The sequence below is a fragment of the Hippocampus zosterae genome, chromosome 19 (genome assembly GCF_025434085.1).
Source record: "Hippocampus zosterae strain Florida chromosome 19, ASM2543408v3, whole genome shotgun sequence".
Classification (NCBI taxonomy): domain Eukaryota; kingdom Metazoa; phylum Chordata; class Actinopteri; order Syngnathiformes; family Syngnathidae; genus Hippocampus; species Hippocampus zosterae.
The window spans coordinates 5,111,870-5,131,496 of record NC_067469.1 but is presented as its reverse complement, the minus strand read 5'-3'; the positions used below and the strand labels follow the sequence as shown (position 1 = coordinate 5,131,496).

Here is a 19,627-nt window from a genome sequence, read left to right as displayed (position 1 = left end):
AATGGAACACCATGAGGCGTCAGGAAAAAAATAAATAAAGGAAACCGAATAAAAGCTTTAATTGGCGTAGTTACAGTCCATCTCGACAGTTGAGCGACTGTGTAAAAATCCACATTTGCCACCTTTCTCTTGTGTTTCGGGTGCACTTTACAACTTTACAGCGCACCTCCTCTCCTGTTTTATGTAGAATCTTCTCACCTTTTGCCCATTTCAATGTTTTATAGCCCTCCACCCTCCCCCGGCAAAGCTCGTCTTGCCGTGAATTTGATGGCCCGATCCCCCCGCCCCATCCTGCCTCGTTTCCACTCCATTCATCCCCTTCGATGTCTTTCTCTCCCACTGGCTGCGAATCGTCTTGATTGCAGCGCTCCCCTGCTTTTTGTCAGCTTGGTCAGGAGCTCGGTGGCGGCGTGGGGTAAATGGTGGCCGAGTGTCTTACAACGCGCTCTGTGATTGAGTAAGCGCAGTGCTACACAAAAGGGTGGTAATCCCGTGCGCTAAGGAGCACCGCGGACACGGGCCATTTAACCTCGAAGCCTCACCCGTGAGCATTAAGGCCTAGCTCCTTTTTTGCCGCTGTCTTTTTTTTAACTTGTGCTACCTGCCATTGTCTTGGGTATAATATACCGTATTTTCCGCATTAAAAGGCGCACTGGATTATGAGGCGCACCAATAATGAATGTCTTATTTGGCATTTTTTTTCCAGCTATTGGACATACTGCATTATAAAACGCAAATCTACAATGCATCCACTAGATGAAGCTACGCTCCTTCCGTTCGACTCAAGGCGTTCATGACCGCCTCCAAAAAACGTAAATTAACGATTACTTTAACGAAACTACGAAAATTGAAAATAATGCATCAAAACAGAAAATCAAGCAAGGAAATCACAAAATAAATTCTACAGCCCCCCTACAGAACGTATTTTGTGATTTCCTTGTTTGTGAATACGCATCAAAGGAACAAACACTTCTGAGATCGTCCAGTCTCAAAAAATTGGGATGATAGGACACACAAAAGTGCTTTAAATCTCTCAAAAATCGACAGTGCACCTTGTAATCTGGAGTGATTTATGATGTCGGCTTTTCCGTTTGTCGTCTTTAATTCTAATTCCTTTCTACTACGTTCACGTTCTCATTCGCATCGAATTGCTCTCATTTCTTCAAGGTCATCCAACAAACACGGCCAGTACTTAATCAGTTGTAATTCATGGCTAAGCTTCAATTCAGGACAGCCTCTAAAGTTGGAAGCCGAGCTATGTTGTGGAAAAATACAGACTCCTGCAACTCTTAACACCAAAAAAAGGGGAAAAAAGCTCTGCTTTGGAACAAAGATGTGCGCAGACAGTCTTACGGCAAGTATGTGAAACGCTAACAATCCTGAAAAGGTAGAAGGCTTGTATTGTGCGGGTCTAATTGAAGCCTGCGGTGGAGATCATTGCGAGAGGGGAGACATCCACTTGTACTGTCAGCAGGGACACTATTAAGGCGTCGCTATCTTGCTTCGAGATGCCAATTCAAAATTCTTTTCGTGGAAAACAATAAATGATAAATGAACATCATTTTCTTTTCGCCTCAGCTTATGCAAAGGCCAAGGGGTGGTGGACATGGGGCTGCGTGACGAAAACGCAGATTAAAAAAAAAAAATTCAGTCCAGGTGGCAAATACGGCGGCTTATGGGGGCATTCACACAGGTAATGCAATATGGATGGGTGTTGGAAGGGTCAGGGACAATCATGACAAATCATATCATGGCCGTCGTCTCAGAACATTAAAATGAGACGCTCGTCCCTTACGGCGAGGACTAGTGGGGAGAGATCCCTGCTGGGGTAGTCAACTCATCTTAAAATATGCAGCAAGGCTGGCATGGCTTCCAAGATCAAATCACTGGAAAAATCCCCAGATAGCTCTGAATGATGGGCGCTTCGTTGTAAGGGAACAAAAGACAATGACGCACTTTAAAAGTTATTGTGCAAGATTGTCAAAATGCAGCTTTAAGTTAAAAAACAATACAGAAATTCCCTGCATCAAATTTTCCCATCTGCGAATATTCCCATGGACTTCTGGCACTCGGAAAATACCCCCCGCACCCCATCAAAGGAAATGAAACACCTTGACGTACAAAAAAAATAACATCCCAGGCACAAGCTGTACTTTGTCTTGGCATTTCAATGTTTCCAAGTTATTCCTCCCTCACGGATTAACCTTTGCAACATTTCACTAATTGCATTTATGGCTTGGCTCAGAAGAGCCAGATACAAGCTCCATTCAACTGCCCATAAAAGCTGGCTTTCTCCTATCATGTTCGGTGTGAGAAGGCACGGCCACAAATTGGATCGGATATTCCCCAGTTTCTTCAGTGGGATGGCGACTGTGGGAAGGTGAATAGTGGAAAGCATGGGGTGGCGAGTTTCACAATACTCAACCCATCTCACAGCAGCGGTGAAAAACCAAGTCAAGCAAATGAACTCTGAGCTTGCCGTTATTCCTGGAGGCTTGACTAAAGAACTCCAACCACCATCGGCATCAACCGGACGTTCAAAGTAAAGTTGCGAACGGCATGGGAACAATGGATGGTCGATGGCAAACACAACTTTACAAAGAGTGAGAGGCAGCGCTGGGCGAGTTACGCCACAATTTGCGAATGGATTGTGGCTGCTTGGACGAACGCGTCTGCTTGCACTGTTGTTCGAGTTTTTGGCAAAGCGGGCATCATTTCTGTGGAGCCACATGGCAATGAGAGTGATTCTGACAACGAGAGGGAACACGGCGTTTTTGATGGATTACCGGTACTTGCACAATTGTTCAATTCTGATACAGAGGATGAGGACTTTGGTGGATTTCTGGGTGATTATTGATCGAAAAACGTGAGTACATTGTACGATGGCTAAATAAAATACAACCGAACTCAGTTTTGCTTCCGTTGCCTTTTTAAAAACGTGTTTTTAGCTTGTATCTGTATTTCTTGGCATGCTCCCGTATGCTTCAAGCTAACGTGGTTTTAGCGTGCGCGCATGCATGTCGTATGTTTACGCTGTTGTATGTTTTACCACTATACAACGGCCCCAACAATCCAGTGCGTTTTGTCTATGTGTAAAATACAGAAATAGCACCCATTAATGAGACGGCGCCCAACCATACGGTGCGCTGAATGGTCGTGAAAATACGGTACTGATGTCCTCAAGGACTTCAGGCATAGAATCTGTGACCAAACTCCTGATGGTATTTAATACAGAGAAGAGTTTCGGAGCCTCTTCCATCATGTTGACAGTAGGGAATAATGAGCACCCTACAATCAATGAATATAACGAAGGGAAGGCTGACATCCACCAAAAGTCCTAATAAACACCAGCGAGCATAGTGCCGCTTAAACAGCGGCGCTCATTCCCGGGAAATTCAATTTGTTCCGTAAGCTGGGGGATAAAAAAGCAATTATTCACAGTCTCCCTATTTTCACGATCTGTTTCTTTAAGATAACCCAACCACCCCCGCCCTGTGACACGCTTTAGCCACAAGCCTGCAGATTAGTGCCGCGTGTTGCTGTTCACCGCAGCGGCCCATCAGAGTCCAATAGATCAAGTCTACTAAAAGGCCTGCCAATCAGTTTGAGTGATGGTGTTGACACCGTCGTCCGTGTGGGACTCGGGTAAAAAGCCACTCGATAATGGCTTGATGGCTCTATGTCACTTCGGAAGGGGTGGAAAAGTGAGTGCATGTCAAAAGAGCACTTCTTTGACGCCAATTACACCCTATGGCCACCCACCGCACTCCTGGTGGGACATGCCGTCAAGGGAGACCACCGAGACAAAAAGGTACCAATTTCCAGTCCACTTGGGGGGACAAAAGTAGTAGCAAGCACCGGGGTTCATTCGCATGTTCTGTTCACTGGCTCATGTTTTAGTCATGACCTTGTTTCCTTGCACAGGAAATCCATCTGTAGATTGAGAGTGACATTGTGGCGTAATTGGCAGCCCGAAAGAAACTGACAAACTAAAAAAAAAAAAAAGGGTGAGCACAGTTTGGATAAGCCTGACAAAGTTATTCATCTGAGAAGGACAACTGACAACATCAGCTTCAAAACAGACCTATGGCTGTCGACAGAACTGGAGGTGCAGTCTTGCTTGAAGGGTCTTCGCCATAGCATTTCATATAAATCCCATTCTACGGAGGGGTCTGAAAACTTTCTGAACGTCTTAGTTCAGAAAGTTTTAAGTGCAGGCTTTGTCAAACAGACAGGGAAGGTGTTTCTATGATAAATATAAAGAGTGCTGGGCACAAGGCCAAGGTCAAGCTACTTTTATGAGGTAACCTTCAAATGAAGCACGACCGAGTCCGACTGTCAGCACCATGTCAGACAACAACATCACGTTGACTTTGAAGACATGCCCAAGCTTGTTCAATCAACTAATTGCAACCTCAAATAAATAACATAGCTGCTTTAAGAAAAAAATAGTTCCAATCCAATTCGTTGTCCAATTAAGAGTCAAATGTGCAAGCCAACAGGACAAGCGCTGTTTTAGGCCCGTTTGTTTTCTTACCTGCAATTACTCCTCCAGTTAAGTCATTTAAAACGCGTATGCCTGCTTGTGGACCATTCCTTATTCAAACGGTAGGTTTCGTTCCCATACAAATCTGCTGTAAAAATAAATACATTACCAAAAGTTGCTTGTGATCAACCACAAGTGGGGGCGGCGGAGGCGGGGATGCCGCTTTGGCCTCATCCTCAGTCCTCACGGCCAAAGCTATCAGCTGCTCCGACAGGCTCCTTGTGCATTTCTTTGCCTTGACGTCCCCTGTTAATGACATCAAAGCTTTCTTGATGGGAACCAACAGCGGGTAATATTCATACCTACCCACATCAAAACTCTGCAGTTGAAAGGAAGCTTTCAAATGATGGTCCACTATTTAGCGAGAGGGACCATCTTCTCAAATAAGCCCAAATAGGCTTTGGATCAAGGGATGTGTGGACTTCAAAGGGGGCCAACACCAACACCGTGTGATGGCATAAACACCCTGTTTGACTTTTGGCATGGTTTTAGGCTGGATTTGCACTGTAGATCCGAGTGCACAATCACCATTTAATGCCTATACGGCAAACCCTCAACAAAGCAATGATTATAATTGCATTGATGAACTCATGAAACCAAAATATCATTTCAAAGTCATTTTAGGTTACCTTTATAGATAATTTGACTGTGGGGGGAAAAAATGCACCATTAGTGCATTGTGAATTATCCAATCTGTGTCTTTTGGCTGTACTCGCATTGGCAGATGCCTGACAGCTTTAGGCTTCTTAACTTAATTGGAATAGGCCTGATTCCCATCTGAAGATATCTGATTCCATGCCTTTTTTTCTATTGACGAGGAAGTATATCCCAATTGCACCACTTGAGACTGGAAAAAAAAAATTGTATCACTTGAATCGCACGCAGTGTAAATCCAGCCTTAATGAGGCAACGTGTCTCCTCCTATGCATGTTGTTAGGAATTGTGGCCTGAGTTTTTTGATGAGTTCTCGATCTGAATTTGTACCTTCTTTGTCCTGATCTTCCTCCACAATTTTCCCAGAATGCTCCTGATTCGATTCCCCCTCGTCAATGCTGTTGTGCTCCCCCTTCGACGCTATTTCGGCCGCAGTGTTCTGAGGAGTCCCTTCCGCACCGTCTTTGCTGTTTTTCTCCAGGCACTGATCCAGACTATCCATCGACTCGTTCCCATTCACTTGTGCTATGTGGAGAGACTCCGTATGTTGAGCGTCAGAACAATCAGATTTTTCAATTGGAGGCTTTGCATCGGTTTGGCTGTGATCGTCTGCTTGGGGATGGGAATCATTGCCAAGGCAATGCAGCAGAGTTTGTTCTTCCAACTCCTTTCCGGCCTCGGTGGAGCCAACCGGGGGCTCGTTGGAGCTCTCTTCCTCCATGGAGGAGGCATGAGGGAGGTGGCCGTTGGTCCGGGGTCCCGGGGTGTCGCATGAGGACTCCTCGTCCAACGTCAGGCAAGAGTCGCTGGGCCCCGCCGCTTCCATTTCAGCCTCTGTGTGCTCCTCCACTTTGTGTTCATCCGCACCCTTCTTGTGGTGCTTATGCTTGCGGATGATGCCCCGCACCCAAGATGGCCGTCGGCGGAGCTTCCTCTTGATATGATCTGAGACAAAATGAGTAAAAACAAAAAACTATTAGAAATGCTCTTAAAGGAGATGTGCCGTGGAATTTGTTTTTCGTCAAATTAGAAAAGTTTCCATTAATATGAATGTCTTGAGCATGTTATCATCTAAATACCACAAGGGTGGAGAATAATTCTGTGGATCCCAACATACTATCGGTATGTTGCCCTGCATGTGCATTAGACTGGTTTCTGCATGTTTCCTAAATACAAAGTGTAGTGGTGTCCTCTTTTCCCTTTTCTATATGTGGCCCTCGGTGGAAAAATGTAGGCAATCCCTGCTTTGCAAGACCTTTTTGTTGTCTTACCTCACATCAACTTGTTTTCTGCTCTGTCCACTACTCATACCGTTGATCTACTGTGAGGCCAACACAAAGTATCACTGTTGTTATCTTAGCGGCCAAAGGTGGAGCTAAGGGTTTGCCCCAACGCCAGGGGCCATAAAACAGCAAAGGCATGGATTGTATTTTTACTTGTGGGACAACACTTACTCGACCAAGCCACCAAATTACACGTCTCATTTACTGTACAATTCTGTGTAGGTGCTGACTGCTGTGGACAAAAATACACAGCCGCAAACAAGTTGTGCACTTTTCCAAACGTTCAGTATGCGCTGTTAACACATTTTACTTTGCATTTTCGCCTATGCAGAGGAACTCCCGTCTGGGGGGGAAGTATTACGTAAATTAGCTGGAACTCTTACTGCATCACCATTCGGACAAAATTCGAAATGGCATCCTAATAAAACAAGACATAAGAGGCAGCAAAAGCGTGTCTGACAAATTATGCTAAAAGCGAAAATAAATACCTCGGACAATAGAATCGATCAACAGCTTGCTGCACCTTTGATACCACGAACACAATGGGAGGAAAAAGGCCATCAGTTTCAGTGTTTACCCATCTGAACAACTAAAATCAACAAAGAACATCAGATTGTTAATTTCAAAGGAAGTGCATTTTCTCATTACTGGGAGCTAAAGGGCAGAATTTACATATACATCGTCGTGAGGATGCTACACTGACAAACACTGATTGCATTTTTACGGGAACTGCCAAGACACCGGCAAGTTGGGAAGGCGGACGAGCGCTACATGTCGGCACGCTGGACATCGGTGAGGGCAGAAGACGGCGCTCTCAGGTTTGAGAAGGAAATAAGAAATAAAGGGGAGGAGTGAAGGCAGCTCTGAGGGAAAATGTTAAGATGGCTGCCTTCACTGAACACATTGATTAACAGGTCAGGCCAAGGCAAGGAGAGAATGTGATTGTATTCTCAGGAGATAAAAGGGTTAACTGGAAACGACCCTTTGGAGTTTGGTGGAGAAAGGATCTCAGGAAAAACAAAATTGCATGAAGCAAGTTACTGGTACTGAATAACATTGGTCAAAAACATGCCAACTATATAATTTTGTGTTTGAATGTCCCGTGAAGTGGCCAACATTACCCTTGATTAACCATTTTCGAAAAGAAAACTGAGTGTTTTCGGACAAGGCTTCTTGAAACTTTTTGTCCAAGACTGCTCAGCTAAACGAGTTATTTATTTGAGTTGTATGGTTTATGCCAGGTCGGCAAATATTTCAGCCGATTTCGGACCCTTCGCGGCGTCCGGCAGGCTTAAAACCAATTACTACTTTTTTTCGTCACTGATATGCTAAATAGACCGCAGTGGACTCACTCTATCAAGTCCAAGCCATTATAAATCTGTCAAAGGCCAGTGGAACAGCATAAATCAGACAAAAGATCCTTTGTATAATTAATAATACATTCCCCATTGTGATTCTCGATGGGCACTAAATGGTAAGGGATGCATTAGCCTGTTAAACAGTGCAGCGCATTCCCGGCTTTTGTTTGGATTACAAAAAATCCAAAATGGAAAATGGCATTGGTTTGTTGTTTTTTTCTTCATATTTATCATTTGGCCTCGGTCAGGTCCAACTCCGATGGAGTTTACATACACAGAAATTAAATTAGCTGCTGTTAACAGAACCTGCATTTTCCCTTCCATGCAGCCCAGATGTCTTATTTACACAAAGAGAAAGATTACCCCCACGGGAGGGTGGCTTGCGAGGTCTTAGCTATCACCATCAAAGATGTGTAGTAAGCACCCAGGGGATGGAAAAGGTGAGACGGAGTAGCAGCAAGTGACTCGTCATAGGCAGCTTGTAAATGATGCATGAAAATTGTCAGAGCATGAACAGCGAAGCACAGAGGAGGAGGGTAAAGTCAGAGAAGTTGGTCTTCGTTCCAAAGCTCTTTTGTAGTCGTAATTAAAGCCATCGTTACATTTTCTGGGTTGTGCCAAATGTTACGTTGGTGTGCACCAGTTAAAGTGAACACTGAACATGGGCATATGAAATTTCATACCAGGATCCAAAGTGCAATTCGCAGCAATTATTAAGTCGATAAATCATTGCGGTACCGCCAACATGAACACAGCTCTGGGGGAAAAAAGCCTTTGGGTGCAATTATGTATTGGTTGTCTCTGACTGACTTATTTCTTTACTTAATTATTTCATCGAATGATTGCTTCAGTGATTTGGAACATCGTTGATGATGCAGAGGCTGAAGGGAATCAAGAGCGTCACGAGTAGAAGTTGCATTAAACATTACTGCCTGAAGGGGTGGAATTTTTTATTTTGAGCCATCAACTTCTCCCATTGTCCAAAAATGAAATCTAACATTTTTCCACAATCAAGCATGCTTCATAGCAGGTTGTTTCAAGACTAAATTGCCTACAGGTATGTTTGTCCAAATGTGCCCCGACATTGACTAGCAACCAGGACATAGAATCTCAGAAATGAAGACACTTAACAGCACTTCATAAAAGGTGGGAACATCGGCAACAGACGTAGAATTGCTGAACACGTTTCACTTCCGAACATGCTTTATGTAGAGATCAAGACTTCGACTTTGATACGACATGACACCTCTTCAAACTTGAGACGACAGGGTTACTATAAATGCCCACTGACAGGAGTGGGTCAACAAATCATGTCTAATTCTCAACGGGTAAGAGACCACAGACTCTCCACTTGACACTTAGGACACTGGCGGTCCAAAATTTTTTCGATGACCTTAAGTTTCTTGGTTCCGTTGCTTTAGAAATACCACAAAACTACCTCTGCCTGAAGTTGATCCAGGAAAAACTCTCATATTGGTAGCATGGTACAATTTAAAAATTCTGCACAACTGCCGGCAACAGCACAACCTGGGAAATCAGCCAATCTGCTCACATGATTCCCGATTCACTCCGACACACCTCCAAACCTGAACAGATGCCCTCTTGTTTACATAGCATACAGGGTGGTTTTAAACGCAAGCGCGTGTTTCCATGGCAATCAAACATTTTCCCTTCGTTCCCGAGAGGGCTCCACTCTGTAATTCTCCATGAATTCACATTTAGGACACGGGGGCGAACACTGGCGTGCATTCATGCCGGGGAAATAAATTATACTGTAGCATTTTGGGGTCAAGGGAAAACAAATGCTTGGGGCTGTTTTTGGGGGGGTTTGAGTAGTGTAATTTAATTATCATATAAAGCTGCGGTGCATATTTGAATTGAGATTCCCAACAGTACGAAAATGCTTATTAGGTACCTCTGCAGAACGCCAAACCAAACTCCACCTAATTTATGAAAAAAAAGAAAAAAAAACGGCCTACGTGGTCGTAACTGTGCCAAGAATGAACTCTAAAACCCACCAGAGAAACGACAAAATTATAATGTCGAGAGTAGAGCTGTCGGAAAAGAGAGCTACTAAAGCTGTGACAGTGACTCATGGACTGCAGGGTCATAAAACGCCAAGACGGCCATTTGTCAAGTGAGGTGACATGTTGCGTCGACACTTAATGAAACGTCCCGATCAATAAATGATACCATCCCTGGCTGGTGGAAATGAAGGCGATCAGTCAATTTGCTCAACTGTTCTCCCGCTGCCGCCGACCGGCGGTTTGTTTGGTTTTACTTTCGCACCGTCTCTTGGTTAATGGCGTCTCACATGATAGCATCGATGCCGGCGGCGAAGCTGCGTACGGCTGTGCAATTTCACTGCATAAGAACACCAAGGCAAGAGTTAACAGAACTTGGCAGAGTCCGGCCGGATCTGCCTCGGGGACATTGGCCGAGCTTTCTGCCCTTTCCTCTGTTCGGTTAACAGTAGGTGTTTAGCCGCTACCTGTGGTGCATCCCACCATCATGCAACAGTAGCAGCAGACACTATTTAATAAATGTCAACCTGTCCTGAATGACTGGGGTGATAAAAGGTAAATCCCCCCCCCCCCCGTCATGAATTTTGTATCTGTTCTCAGCAGTCCTTTGTCTGCACTTTAATTATACTTCCCTTTTTTGTACTGAGGCTTTGTAATATTTGGACCAAATGGGAACCACACAACCCTAGTTGACTGCTATGCACAAAATCATTTTTTTTTTAAATTTGCACAAGCACGCTCGCAAAACGGATCTCAGTCTTCAAGTGTTTTATTACTACGGTGGCAACATAACCTGATTTTGTTTGCAAGTCAAAATGCACCATAATCACAAAAGAAAGCTGACTTTTAAACAATTGTGACTATCAGTCAACATTGTCTTGTGAAAGAGGTTTGGTCCTTTCGTAAAGGGCATACATTACCTTCACTTAATCACAAATTTGTTTGCTTAACCACAAGTGCGATTTCTTCAGCAAGCAGTATGTCCTTCAAAAAGGAAAGATTTGCCTCAAGACTAGAGATACAACAAAAGACCGAATTAGCGTGATGAGGTTACAAAACAAAAAAGGTTTGTGTGCATGTGAAACATTTTATGGCTTTCACATGAATTCGTCATGTTGGTACAAAAAGAGCACAGGGTCATTAATGACCGGCGTACCACAGTTACGATGGTTTGATGAATTACAATGAACTGCACGAGGAGACAGACACTGGAAAAAAGCTAATGAATTGCCAAGCTGCCCTTGACTATAACGACATGTCTTAATGAGTCGTTAGCTGCAAAGCAAGGCAGTTATATGCGAGATGAAAATGCTCCTCGGCGCGGCATTTAATGGCAGTGTCCGCAATTAGTGCGGATAAGTGAGGTTCTCCCAGTAATTTGAAGTAATTAAAAACAGTCGGTGCACATTTTAATCCTCACGGAAGGGTGGGGGGTTAATGCAAGTCATGTAACATCGCTTTATGGGTGGTGCGCCAAGTCAGCTAGTATGGTCAAATAACTAATACCTGTATGTGGTCGATTTTATTGTTTATCCTATTGTTACGGGTGAGAAAAGGTGCAGTGTGAATTAAATTTCAGCTTTAAACACACTCATAAACCATGGGACCGCAACCCTAATCGAAATCTAAAATGTTCACAGCACACATATTTGCATAATTGCAACAAAAGAGCATTAAAAACGTGAATCTCTGGGAAACAAGGCTAGCCATGAGCTGAAAGCTTTGTTAGCACAAAGTGATAACGTACACATTTTTCCTACATGTTCTTCTGGAACATCCCACTTTACAGTCGACCATCTTTGGGTAGCAGTGCAAGTATGGCACGCTATACTGGGACCGAGCTCTGCCACAAAGAGCAAAAAATAAATAAATCATGAGTTGCAGTCATGAATACAGTGATTTAAATCGAAAAATCTCCACTTTTCCTATTAGCGGTGTTGGGTGTCCTCAATTAGATCTGAAAAGCACAGAACACAAGTGAACTAATCACGTGTTACGGCTTTATGTTTGTGCAAGTGTTTCTGCCAATTATAACTCAACAGAACCAGGCTCCATTACTCTACTGGTTGCATCGCAACAGCTGATTTTTGCGCAAAAAGCACTAATCAAAATATTTCTAATAAAGGAACGTTTAAAATGGAAATGAGTCGAAATATTGAACTCCATGAGCAAACGTGTTCAGAATGGTAGCGAGTTGCCTGTGTAGCATCAGCCAATCCTGGTACAGAATAGCTTTTTATTACATTACATGTACTGTACATCAAATAAATATTGACATTCATGGTCAAATAAGGATTTCTGGAGTAACCAACAAACACCAAGTGGATATACACAGGGTCAAAACACGGGTGACGTATGGAATGCAAAAAGACCCACCAAAATAAGCACTAAAAAGCAATGTTATGTGCGCTCTGAACAATAATAAGAAATTGGGATTTATATTCATTTGGTTTGGCACTGCAATCATCCAAGAGGCATTTGTGCTCACCAAATGGCAGCTATGCACAGTGACTCTCCCTGAAGTGCCAGATTGCCTTTGAAAAAAACTTTTTTTTCCCATTGACAAAAGCTGATTCTAATATCGGACGATCACATTGCAATCTCAACCTGAAAACGACATCTTTGTGGCTTGCTGTTCGTGTTCTAATTTTAGGCCCCTAAGGAAGAAAAAAGGTCCCATTTGTCACCTGACGTCGGGAGAAGGGGACGTTAATAATGGAAACAAGCTGCCAAAATGAGTTTCCTGCGTACACTGATTGAGTTAGCCTGAAGCGACGAGGAGCTAACTGCCCAAGGGATTTGGTGGGGTGACTGTCAACGTACAATTCAAATTCATGCAGTACATTATAAATGAGTGAGGCCATCATTGAGATGGGATAACTCCATTAAAGGTTCGTGGGGTCCAGTAGAGAGAAATCATTTGATAGACTGAAAAGTCCGACCTAAACAAAAATGCGGTTTTCAAAATGGCAGACTTCCTGTACAAATACCGTATTCAGATTTGAGTGAGGCACTGGGGGCTGAATTTTCCAAATAAATACTATAGCTTTGTCTTTTATAGAGTCATCAAACTTCATTGTTCAAATTTGATCGAAATCTCTAAGACCTCATCTTTGAGGCACCCCAGGTGATGAGACAAACGTGTCTGCCTCAAAACAAAATGGCAGACTTTCAGCGTATTTTCAAGCATGGCTTTATGAGACTAATGTGAATCTGGCTTTGAGGGCTCAATTTTCCAAACAGTACGGCGGGCGCTACCGAGTCAACATTTAGAGGAGCATGCCCACAATCTCAAACTTCATCAGGCTGAACACCTGCAAAATTTTGTATTTTGAGTTGTCGTTTCCTTCTAAAAAAAATCGTGTCACCTGTATGTATTGTCATGACCACCATAAATCCTGCACACATTACTGGGTTGAATTGAAAAATAATCTCTTCAAGCCTCTCGGTCTGTCTATTGGAGATTGACGGTCATCTAAGCACGCAAACTACACGGTTGAAATGGTTGCTTTGGTCAAGTATAGTATTTCCTTGTATGTAAAGGAAAATAAAAGGCTAAGATTAACATACATGTACATAGTTTTTTAAATGAAAATACAAACCCAAACAGTGAAATTATCTTTAATACCGCGTTGTATTCTCTTTAAAAAAAAAAAAAAGAACAGATGTCCCCCTACTAAGCCATTTCCTGGAGGCCTGCTGTCCTTTTTGTCCTTAAAAGAAATCAAATCAAGGCCCATCCTTTCATGCAGTAACTACTCCGGCCTAATATAAAAGGAAGTGTGGGGTGTTTATTATGACTTTAAATATCCCATCAAGGCTTGGCGATGGATTGACATTGGCAACGGGGAGGGGAGAAGCCCGTTTAATGTGATGTAAGATGCGCAGCGGGGAGGGTGGTGGGTCGCAGCGGTATTCCAGCCACTAGAGAGCAAGCCTTGGTGGCTGTTGCCTTGGGCAGGCTATTGACTGATGCGGAGGACACATTATGCAGAGCCGGCCTTATTATTCTCTTTTGCAAACACTGTGGATGCTCGTGTAAGGAACGGTTCTCGTCAACCTTTCATGATGCCAATTAAAAAAAAAAAAAAGACAGGTTTCGTGAGTTGATATGTGACTATCTCATGTGGCAATAGTGACAGGGACGAAAGGGGCCGATGTGAGCAAGCAAAACAATCCAGACCAAATAAGGAAAGCGAGAGCGGTATTTCATTATAAATGAAAGGATGGCACTTGCAATGAACTTGATCCTTGTGGTGATGCACCATACATGAACCCTGAGCTGAGGCCTCGCTAATGGTCCTGGAGGGCAGGAAGGATGGGGAGGGCGTTTCAACACTTGTGAGTGCGCTAGTGGCCAGCAGTAGTGGGAGGGCCGCGAACATGTTCCGTCCATTCAAGGTCATCCCACTCATCTATCCATAGCAACCAGGTTTGTCTAGCTATCCACGAGTGCTTAACACACCCGCTCCGCAAATATACTTAGCCTTCACAAAAGTGTTTGTGTAAATATTGAGTAGCCCCCATCATCCCTGCTCTCGCTGCTTGTTACATTGGAATGGCACAGGCTTAGAGAAATGGGAGCAATTGATCAAAAAAAAGGGGAAAAAAAACAAAACCAAACAACCCCATCGCATGTCAGATACCAAGACCTTTTTTTTTTTTTAGTAGACAGACATGTCTACCAAATTCGCACTGCTGGGGTTGAGCACTATCACTGAAATGTACTGTATATCACAATAAGTGTCTCATAGCAGTCAATATTGATCATAATGCAATTGTTTTATCTATTTAAACATTGAAATGTAATTTGCAAAGATGCTCCTCCACCAGTGTATGGTAAATGCCTGTTTACATTAGATGCTACCCCAAAGCAAGTCAAGTCAACAGTATTTATAGAGCACTTTCAAACAGCCATCGCTGCATACAAAGTGCTGTACATGGAGCAATTTACCATGCACAATAAACAGTAAGACAAATCGGTAATAAATTGCAAAGTATGGGTGGGAGAAAAAAGTGAGTGTCTTAATTTCACGAACATTGCAAAATTTTACCTGCTGCCCTTTTAAACCCCATCATGTCATTAGGCACAATCGCTGATCAATTAGCCTAATAGCTGCCCCACTGAGGAGTTGCAGGTGAGAACAGGATGCCGATGTCACAAATTAATCACTCGACTTAGCCTAATTAATTGATGCTTCCAACAGAGGGTTTTAGTAATGAGTCACAACAAGCTTCTGCATTAACTTTGTCATGTGATACCGACTGTCCATGTAAGACTCGGCAATATTGTGTCATTTTCTTGTACGTCCATCCCATCAATAAAAATAAATATTGAGTGTGACTGCACCTGGCTTGAGTTACAGGAGCAGAGCATAGGGGCTCATTGTAGGGGTGCTGCTGATGGAAAGCAAGCACCACCCGGTGTTGGGTCGAGGGACTACTGATGAAACGAGCCATTCTGTCATTCATAGCCTACTTTAAGAGGCTTGCAAGCATTTTGCAATGTTACATGGGAGCGATTGATGTGACATCCCCATTAGTTTGCCTCACACCTGACGTTTGCCACAGGTGGTCATGTAATGGCCTCGCAGTGTGGTCATGTTCCGAGTGGTTAAGAGAGAGGAGGACCCCCGCTAATGAGGCTGCTCGCTTCCGTCGACTACCCACAGTGTGTGTGTGTCATATACATCTGGTGTGCTGTAATAATGTGACGCTGCTGTTAAGACACACACACAAGGAAGGACATTTTTCCCCACATTTGCGATACATGATTCTCATTCTTCGCTGACATTTTTCTTTTCTAACCGTTAAAAATGTTATTCAGCTATCGCTATCTAGTTGTGCGTTTTAATTTTGTTGGTATTTAATTTTTTTTTTGCTTCAAATAATGTTTGGTGTTGATTTATTGCATTGTGTTAACATGTCTTTTTTGATGTTTAAATGTAGAGCAAATAACGTACGGATGCATGAAAAAATGTTTTTTTTTAAAATCTGATCTGTAATTTCACTTACCTTTGCGTCACTCATTCAAGTTCCAACAATCATCGCCGCTCTTATTTTGACACATTGGCCAGACCATCAAAATTATTTCTGAGTTTATTTTCTTGTGATACTCACTGGGGGTGCATGGTTTATTTTCAGTGGCCTCGCCCTGAGAGCTGGCCTTGCTCTGGTGCTGCTGCTCTGTGGCAAGGAGGCTCCTCCTGGTTCCGGGAGCATTCGGAGGAGTTGCTGCTGCTCTTGATGGTGATGCCGATACTGCTACCACTGGTGGTGGTGGTGCTGCTGCTGCAGGCTGAGCTGGCGTCTGCTGGTCTGCAGGTCGCAACAGAAGATTAGGTTAGGAAGTACGCGAATGGCATACGTTGGTCTTTAATGCAGAGGATTGGCATTACATTAGGATCAATCACTAGAGGGAAATGGGAAGAAGAGACTTTAACCAAACTGACCCCGAAATGTCAGCTTCGAATCAAAATGGCATAAATCCTGTGCATCTCCTGTCACAGGTTCCTGAGGCTTTTTCGTGTGTCCTTTTCTCGATAAACAAGTCCACCAAATTCTGCTTTGCTAGTGGACTTACTTATTGTTTCTTATTTAGTCTTGTGCACATGCGCGGGGAATACAGCAGTCATATTTTAATCGCCACAATTTTCGGGAATTTATTCATTTATCTAACTCAATTTACATTTGTCTTATTTTAACTCATACAGCTGTTTGTTTTTAGCCCACAGATCTTTTCAGATGTTAACAGTACCGTTCCTTGAAACGGTGGAATATTTGGGAGCAATATTGTCAAGGCTGCAAGTTTGTTTTTTTTTAACCAATGGTCTGCCTTTTGAATTGCCCCCAGAACCCCAGTCAAGGTTAACATCCAAACCTCGTGCAATCTAATGAGCATCTACCTGGGACTTCGAATTCACGCTGACAGCGCGAGTGTGACATGACATTAAAAACTGAGGTGGAGTCAGTCCACTGAAGCCTTCTGAATCACATTTTCACTTCTTTAATTTGATCAACTCTCATTCACTTTCATAAGTAAGACAAGTCCCCAGTCATGCCGCCAGGAGTTTGCTATAGCTTGAGTGTCATGGAAACGGTCAACTAATTGATAGCTTTATAAGAAGAACTTGACTAAATGATAAAATATTTAAGGGCGCTACATTTACTTCAGAGGCTGATCGCTGGCTCGTGCAACATTCATGGCGTATCATGTGCGTTTTCACAAAAAAGGTACAATCAAACGAGTACAGACCTACGGTCTGATGCGTTGGTAGTCAAGAAAACGTCACGGTTATGTGCTTGCAATTGCACAATATAGAGGTCCTTTTAAAAAAAACCTCTGAAGGCCAAGGTCCAGAATATCAAGGCTGTATATACAATTGTCACTGAGCTCTGCAGCCTCCCAGTTCAGGAACTTGCATGTACTTGCATGAAAGATGTACAGGTTAAAATAAGCAATCATAAATGGTGTTGATTAGCTATATTTACTATGTGCGTGCCTGCGTAATAAAGAGCAATGAAGAAAAAAGCAAAGATCCTAGTCTAGTGTTGACACTCACTTGCACATCCGGAAGGCGCTTTAAAAGTTAAAATATATTCACTTTGTGACTAACAGACACAATTTGAAGCGCGCGCCCCATGTTATATTGCGCTTTACTTTAAGCGAGCCGACTCATCAGCCAATTCCTACAGGGGCGATCATCCACAGGAATATTTGCATACGATTACACGCCTCACGCTATAATATTTTACGGTATCCATAAAAGACTTCTTTGCATGTATCATTTAACATCTATTTGATCAGGCCTACTCAGAACCAAATCTGCTGTCCAAGCAGAAATTCAGTGGTGCCCTTGCAGCCATGTGCACCAGAAGAACGAGCTTGGCACATCTATCTTCTGGAAGAACCTGAGCGCTCTGAATACTTTCTGGGTGCGCTGTATCTCAAGACGGCCCACAAATACGGACCCCTACTCGTGTCTGTCTTCGATATTAGGGATTCAATAACAGAAAAAGTAAAAACGTCAAGTTTCTCACCCTTCTTCCTGCGTGCCTCTTTGATGTCCTCGCACATGCGATCAAACTCCGGGTCGAGCTCAGAGGCAAAGATAGCATGTGCCGTGTCCTTGAGGCTGCACGCTCGGTGCCTGATCACCTTGTCTGGGGAAACAGCAAAAAACAGGCGTCTTCACATTTTGTGCACTAATCCAATTGACGAAGCCGTGAAATGTTAGGAAAGACCATAAATCCATTGCAGCCCCACATTAATCATATGAAATATATCTAAGGACGTTTAAAAAAAGAAAAAAAAATTGAGTACTTTGTATCTTGATTTCTTCCTTCATTTCAATGGACACTGTGTTGCTCCTTCCAGAGTGGGAGTAGAATACATATATACGTAACAACTGCTTCTGGATTTTTGGAAGCGGCTGCATGCTGCCTCCATCGCGCACAATGTCACGGTCAGGATTTGCTTTCTGATTTTTTTTCATTCAACCATTTGATCTACGGTATTTTCTAATGAGCATGTGTCTTTACTGATAAATCGTGAACTATTTACTTATACAGCCCTAGTATAAGTAAATTTGGTAATGAAACACTATGGAAACTAAAACGCAGTAATATTACGTCACTCCCGAATATGCGGGGGGAACTATGTACTTCGATGACACCATTAACATTAAGAGCATATGTAAATTTGTCAATAGTGAACCATGAACATGTGGGGATTTACTGTGTGCGGAAGAAACACAATTATTTGACTTTGGTTTGGGGCTAAAAAAGTAATGTGTTCTCCAGCACACCATGTCTATGTGATGTCCCCGGGCATCATTAATCCCCCATTTTGTGAGACTGAAGGGGCGTGCTGAAGAGTGAGACTAAAAGCGTATCCACTGTAAACAGGCTGCCTCTCATTACAGGCAGGCGAAGGTAGGGAGCGGCGGTGGAGGGGTCGCAATCTGCCAGCATTTGTCTAATTGGACGGCGGCTACGTAATGGTTATGGAGGGTGTGTGTGTGTGCGCGCGCGCACACATCACCAAAAAATAAAAAAACATTTTTGAAAAGGCCTTTCAGAGGCTTCTAATGACAGCTGGCCTGCTGGGACCGCATCTGCTTCAAGTCTCTTTCTACGACTACTTACCAGCATTTCTACTTTGCCTGATAGTGAAAACGCTTCTTCGTGTTCATTTGTTTGTGATATATTCTACTTCACATGGGCAATCCCCATAAAAATTATGAAGAACCTTGAGCTCAAACAGCTCTGCTCCTTAATCGTGGATATGTTCAAAAATAAGCTTATTTATGATCTGATCATTTGAATTCTGGATGGTGGAGAGGGGGAGACATCTAAACATTGTAGATAGGTGCTCTCCAGGACCAGAGTTGGTGACCACTGCTTCATGAGATGTATTCAGAAATTAAAGGGAGGAGAGTGCACGCTTCCTTTTCGAACAGACCCCCTCTCTGAGGTTGGGGCATCAGAGTGAATTTCTGAACTCACCCCATCTTGACGGCGGCAGGCAAGTTCTGGTTGGACGAAAATTCGGCTTATAACCACTGAAAAGTTCTTATTTTGTAGATTAAAATGGCTTACCCTAACACTACCTTTTTGGGATAAACAAGGGACAACTATACCCACTATGGTTTAAAAGAACAATACTTGCTGCACCCACCATTACGGACCCACTACAGTGGGAAAGTATATCAGTCAGGCAAACGTAGTTGTTGGAGGCACACATATGAGCGTCATTTTTTT

At 43.3% G+C, this 19,627-nt stretch overlaps 1 protein-coding gene across 3 annotated transcripts in view; it reads right to left on the bottom strand.

Annotated features, from left to right (window-relative positions):
• The window catches only part of atad2b (ATPase family AAA domain containing 2B), a 38,282-nt gene that overhangs the window by 5,269 nt on the left and 13,386 nt on the right, over positions 1 to 19,627 (bottom strand). For all 3 annotated transcript variants that reach the window (XM_052053192.1, XM_052053190.1, XM_052053191.1), the window contains exons 23-26: positions 17,906 to 18,028; positions 15,986 to 16,183; positions 5,531 to 6,145; positions 4,656 to 4,792 (exon numbers count right to left, since the gene is read on the bottom strand). In XM_052053192.1, the coding sequence (XP_051909152.1) occupies positions 4,656 to 4,792; positions 5,531 to 6,145; positions 15,986 to 16,183; positions 17,906 to 18,028 (1,073 nt within the window). The remainder of the gene's footprint in view (positions 1 to 4,655; positions 4,793 to 5,530; positions 6,146 to 15,985; positions 16,184 to 17,905; positions 18,029 to 19,627) is intronic.